This window comes from Nematolebias whitei, chromosome 6 (assembly GCF_014905685.2).
Source record: "Nematolebias whitei isolate Nwh7 chromosome 6, NemWhi1, whole genome shotgun sequence".
Classification (NCBI taxonomy): domain Eukaryota; kingdom Metazoa; phylum Chordata; class Actinopteri; order Cyprinodontiformes; family Rivulidae; genus Nematolebias; species Nematolebias whitei.
In genome coordinates, this window is record NC_056503.1 from 25,168,513 (window position 1) to 25,175,242 (window position 6,730).

General features: G+C 39.6%; 1 protein-coding gene across 2 annotated transcripts in view; it reads right to left on the reverse strand.

The window, feature by feature from the left end:
- Nucleotides 1-1,264: 1,264 nt before the first annotated feature.
- The window catches only part of sgcg (sarcoglycan, gamma), a 38,237-nt gene continuing 32,771 nt past the window's right edge, over nucleotides 1,265-6,730 (reverse strand). For both annotated transcript variants that reach the window (XM_037677460.1, XM_037677459.1), the window contains exon 8: nucleotides 1,265-3,161. In XM_037677460.1, coding sequence (XP_037533388.1) covers nucleotides 2,994-3,161 — 168 coding nt within the window. In that variant the 3' untranslated portion in view covers nucleotides 1,265-2,993. The remainder of the gene's footprint in view (nucleotides 3,162-6,730) is intronic.

The following is a 6,730-nucleotide window of genomic DNA, read 5'->3' on the forward strand; positions in this document are numbered from 1 at the left end:
TAAATTTCCACACATGAACTACACATTACGGAAATGTTTTACACAGACTGCTGTCAAATCAGTTTCTGTAAAAGTTACCACACATTCAGAAATCTGAACTACGTTATTATTTCAACAATAACAGTTAATGCTTGATAAGCCTCTATGTTTACATGCGCAAAATTCTTTCACCGAATTGAAATGTTTTCAGATTAAATAATTTGAACGTATCGTTTACATGTGCACAATCTGTTCACGACGAGCATTTACATGCAGCGGAGAAGAAGTTCTATTTCCGGTTTACTTCCGGGATGTAAACAAACCTGAGCACCCTATCATTCCCCGGTCTGTTACGGAAGCCGATCCATAGTGTAGCTCATTTGTGCATGCGCTAAAAGGAGTACTTCCGTGTTGCACGGATCGCCGTTGAATATGCTAGATTAAGGAAAGTGTACTGATATAATTCTGTTTATGAGTAAGAACTGTCTTAATTTACTCAAAAAAGTACGTGCTCTATCTCCGTTGATTTTCATGTTGCTAATTTACGCAACTAGTATTACCGATTAAAATCGTTGACATATTTACGTCATGGTTAAAATGATATGCAGCTTCACCACTGAGCGTCGTTGTTTCATCATGGAAATAATTAATTCTATATCTTGCAGGGTTTTTCTCATTCAGCCCAAGCTGGGGGTCAGGTCTAATGCGTCACATATCATCTTAACCAATGATTTGTAATGGAAACACGAGCGGCGTAAATTAGCTACATGAAGATCGGCAGAGATAGAGCACGTACTTTTCTAAGTAAATTAAGACAGTTCTTATTCATAAACAACGATGATCCGTGCGACCCAGAAGTACACTACGGATCGTGCTTCCGTAACAGATCGGGGAATGACGTGCCCAAAATGGACCCGCGACAGGTTTTAATGACGGTCGAGACGTTCCTGCACTCCCTGACTGAGCTACAGGTAATACAGATCATTTTGAGCTCTTTCAAAGTTTCTACTAGAAATGTTGTATCACTTACCAACCAGTTTTACTTCCCCGACATATTACCATTAGCCAGGTGGAAATACGTGAAGTAGGCAGGTCGCACATGTGCAGTCAGGTCAGTTTTCCACAATCGGGGAAAAAAATGATCAGATTAAGTGTTTACATGCACTCCGTTTGGATTATGAATCGGCATAAACCACCCCTCTCATTCGGATTACAAGTTCTTTCGGATCGAGCTGAATCAACAAAAAAATAATCCTAATGGGGCGTTTACATGACACATTTCTATTTCGAATGGCCGTTTAATCTGATTACTTCTGTCCAGGTAAACGTAGATGTTCAAGGCACAAAATGGTAGAAATATAATGCAGTGACTTCACAGAGGTCATTCTCAGAACAAAGACTGAAGATTCCCCCCAAAAAATCACCACAGTGAAGCACAGTGTGCTGGCAGCAGAAAATATTTTACTGATTCACTGGGAACGAAACTGCTCAGTTAGAAACACAAAGCAACATAATGCTGATTGTTCTATGTCTGACACAGCACACTGCAGCATACGATGACCACAGGGGGGCCACTCAGCTCTAAAAACAATGAGAACAAACTGTAAACTAAAGGGTAACACTTGTGCTGGTAATGCCCTCTGATTAATAAAATCCTTGTCCTGTCGGCTCAGAGTAGGGCTCAGGACAGATTGCATTCAAAATACTAAAGCAGGCAGATTAAACGGGTCCAGACAACCTCCCAAGGTGATTTGAGTGAAAAAATTTCAATATGCAATTAGGCCATTCACATATGTAATTAAACCAGTTTGAACGCAGTCCGATGGGTAAGGATGGATTTCACTGTCAGGGTGATGGGGTCAGTGATAAACGGACATTACGAGCACCACTGACCGCAGACCTGCTGCAGCTTTTAGCATGTCAGCCTGGTCCTCATCCAGCTGTGGGACCCATCCAGCAGTTTCTGCACTTCTTCTCTGACGTTTGTATTGCTTTATATCTGATGACAAAACAGTTGCTGGTCTGAAGAGAGGCACCTCAGTTGTCGCACAAAACTATTGCACCACTGTTGCACAACATTCTTCCAACTGTTGAGTTTTTTTTTTTTGGGGGGGGGGGGTGGGGGGTTTGTCATGCAACAGTGGTTTGATAATTACTCTGTGTTTAGGAGCTCAAATTTTATCAGGAGATCGTGCAACATTTGTGCGAAGAGTGTATTGGTTGGTGTTCATATGTTTTATTTTTTATTTTTTTTTATATTTTATTTGCACCTTTATGCCGAAGCAAGTTCCTAGTCTGTGAATCCTGTTCATTGACAATGGCAATAATAAACTGAATCTGAAGCACAGAAACGTGCTGAATAAATGTGCTTCCAAGTGAAAATGTGCAATTTTTCTCGTAGTTTTATCTCCAGCTAATATAATTACCAACAGTAGCAGCCCAGTGAGATACTGCATTAATGCTGCATTTGGATTAGTCTTGGTAAAAACCATTTTAAAATGAAAATACGCTAAACAACAATTAAAGAAAAACAAAAATCACATACCAAGGGCTCGGAATCTTGCAGAAAGATTTGCATAAACCATTTCTAAGAAACATTTCTTCCTTTCTTTCAAGTGTTTTGGTTTTCCAAGTCCTTCATATGTGTCAGCATCATTTATTGCACCACAAGATAATATTGCATAGGATGTAAGCTGTTACCAGCCCCTCATTGCCCAGCCATGTTACTGCATGTGTAAAGAAACGAAAAACATGAATTTACAATATATCGATGTTGATTCAGATGACTAGTTAGATGTTCACAAATGCAACAGTAAAATAATGTTCCAGGGCATCTTGACATGTACGTCAGCAGGCAGTTATAATATTACCAGCCTTAGTGTGCTGGTGAGATTATTGCAGATCCTTTGTGGTATAAAAACGTCAGAAAAAGACAAACGTATGAACAGTTGTGCTTGTTGCGTCCCAGAAGGGTGATCCTCAGAGAGATGAAACGTCGACGGCCTTGTCAGAGTCTAGCAGTCGTGATAATCGATGCAAGTGGAAGTTCTTCCGGCCTTGGATAGAAATAGCTTTCCACTGGGACAGACGCAGACCTCGTAGAGACCCTGAGCGTAGCCAGAAACCCCCTCCTTGCTCAGGGGCAGGCTGGGCATACGCACGGTCTCTGCATCCAGCACCAGCTGCACAACGAAACAAGTAAATTACATATTATTCATTAGGAGGACTTGAAACATGGAGCAGGTCAAATAGCACACAGTTTGCTAGAAGAGTTACAAAATATTCACCCCGCCCTCTCTTGGCAATTTGTCTATTTTGAATTTAAATTTGTTTGAAATTTAATCAAAACATGCATTTATTGTAAGTGATTAATAAAGTTGACCCTCCTTCTACCCTAGGGTCAAAATGAGCTACAAGACCTCAATTAAAATATTTAATGGACTGTATTTATATATTATATAGCACCTTCCTATTTTATCAAGACTCCTTTAAAAATGGTATTAGAAAAAGGAAAGACACTGTAACCACATCAAATATGACAAGAGTAGTTTGTCCTAAAACCCATGGACCGAGTAAGAAGGGCATTAATCTGAGAAACATCTAGATGGCCAAAGGTAGCCCTGGACAACTCCTCAGCAGTTGACAGTATCTGTCTTTAAACCTTTTAAACTACAAAGAGCTGAGCTGCATTGAAAGATGAACACATTAAAGAAAAACATCCGCTTGGAATTTTAATCCGTTGGTGCTGTGGTAAGATGAGACCAAACTCTTCTGTCAACAGATGAGTTTAAGCTATCAGGGACATCATGTCTGAAAGAAATGTACCACTTCTCATCATGCCGAGAGCACCATCTTCACAGTGAAACGTGCTGGAGGCAGCAGCATCATGCTGGGGGTATGTTTTTCATTAACAGGGTCTGGTTTAGGGTTACCATGGCACAAAACCAGAGAAATGGTTTAGAAAAATCTGAGACCACATTCTAGCAGGATAATACCTCAAAACACAGAGCTGAAGTAACGTTCCAGTGATTTGAGATGTGTCCTGGAATGTTCCGGTCAAAACTCATACCTGAATCCAGCTGAGAGTCTCTGGTTTGACTTAAAGATTGTTGGACACAAGCAGCAACTGTCCAACATCAAGGAACTGGGGCAGTTTGGTCATGAAGAATGGACAAGAAGGCCGGTGTCTAGAGGACAGATCTGAGGAGACTTGCTGCTGTACCTTTGGCGATAAGTGGCTCAACCAGGGCTTAATTTGAGCCGGATCCTGGCGGAACAGGATTCGGGAACTCTCTTATTTTGACAGGGTGTGTTCCAGTAACTGTTTGCTTGGATCCAGTAATTCTCAGGCTTACTAATAATAAAGTTATGAACAAATATGACTGTCTTTAACAAATAAAACTTATATCGGATATGTAAACTGAAATTAATTACATTAACACTCATTTTAAACACAACAGCCACTTACAAACTTCTTAATATCACATACGAGGCGCCACTGCTTGTGAGAGGGTGAGTCCATATTGATATACTCTCCCTCATATGATCGCTTTTCAGGATAATGCTTTTAGAATAATTTCAAACATGTTTTTTCCCTTATTTAACCATTAGTATTTTTAGCATTTTACTTAAAATAAAACCAAAAATTCAATAAAATTTCACGTTGAAAGGCAAAAAAAAGAGAACAGATTACGAGTGAGCAGGGGGGAATACTGTTGTAACTTACTGTATAGGATTGTTACAATGAACATAATGTGAGATTAAATTAAGGATAAAAATGTTCCCTTTGGATTACCACACGTTACTTCTCATTCACGGCCTATTTTGAAGCCCCCCCCCAAAAACTCAAGTTATCATTTTATTTTCGACACAACAATGGAAAACATCGAGCCTACCAACAACACCACTCTGCAGAGAACAATCTGGGTCTGACTAACCAAAACCCAAGGCCCCAGCCCAGACTCCATGAAGTCTGTAATTCTTGTCCATGTAGGCTCACTGATAACATTATTACAATAACAAACTTCTCTTTCATATTTGCTGGTGATAAGACCTTCCATGCATATCATATCATACAGTATTACTGATGATATAACAAAAATACATTCTACATTGGCCCAAAACAGGTTGCTTCAAAGTATCAGTATACACGGGGGGATGTTGGCAGTATTGTTGGCAGTGCAGTGAGTAGAAGACACAAGGCCGTTAAAAACAATCTGTTCAGATTCAAGTTCAACACTCATCAGTTTGCAGAATAGTCAATCAGATAGCCAACTGGACATTCTACTAGAAATGCAACAAATATTATTCAGATTACAAATGATGAGACTGACAGGAACATTTTTATGGACACCAGCACAAATCAGAGCAAATGAAGCAGCAGGCAGGGCAGCAAAAGGATCAAATCAACTTTACAATATCCATCAGTAAATCAGAAGTAAGAAGCATTGCTAAACAAAAACTGAAGGGAAAACTGAAATAACAACCATAACTGTAAAGGCTGGCATTCTCTAATCCTTGATGGGGCTCTTCTGGAATGCCTTCGCAGGACTGCCAGGGAGCTTGCATGACACAAGAGTGCTGAAACTGACCACTGACCAAATCTTTTCCCACCTTACGCTGACATCAGTGCAGTCATTACATCCTCAGAGGCTCAGCATATCCTTTACAGGACTGGCTCCTGAAACTGTATCGACACCGGACGACTCAACCACAAACCCAGTTAAGCTCAGGTGGCGGTGGAGAACGCTTTTTGGCAACTAAAGAGACGTTGGTGTTGTTTGCTGAAAAAGAATGTGTGACGTAGACCTTGTGAAAATGATGGTGACAACTTGTGTTCTCCACAGTTTGTGTGAAAGTGATGGAGAGACGTACGAGAACACATGGGATGTGCAGCAGACATGGGTCTGTGGCGGCAGAACAGGGTGCAGATGAGGGTAAGAATGCCCGAGATGCTCTTGTGCAGCTCCTCTGCAACAACTTTTTATTTATTTATTTACTTTGTATTTAGCATAGACTTGCACTCTTTTTTTCAAATGTACCATACATATCATAATGTTTTGTAATCTTACTTTTTTGGCCAATTAACGATAGATATGTGTATTCAAAACACCTGCTATCTTGTACTTCACACTATGAGCAAACTTAGTCCACTGGTTGTGTTTTTAAATCGTAACACGGGATAAATATTGCAAATAAACAACTTTTAATCATAAAATAAAAAAATTTAAAAAATCTCTGAAATTATATAGTAGTAGTTTAACAAAGACATTTTAAGTATATTTAGTAATGCACACAGTTTCTTAATTATAATTCACACAATATGAATATAGCACGTTTGGTATTCAACACACTTGAGCAACCATTCAAACTTTTTAAAAAAACACACCCACCAGAAAAATTTAGCTAATTTTGTCTTTTATGGTATTTTGTGAGGATTGTGCCCTCTTAAGTGACGTTTTTGTCCTGCTCTCCCTGTTATGATGACCCCCTGCTTCTCACACCTGTGATGCCTCACAGGAGCTGTGTGTTAGGTCTCATTAGTACCATATTTTCTGGTGTATAAGTCGCATTTATTATGTGTCACCACTGACCCGTTGTGTTTATTATGCATTTATGTGTTTATGTGTTATGCGTTTATTTAATGTTCAAAACAGCTTCCTTTCGCCTGGCGTGGTGCCATCCATCCATACATCCATACATATATACATACATACATACATATATACATCCATCTATCCATACATACATA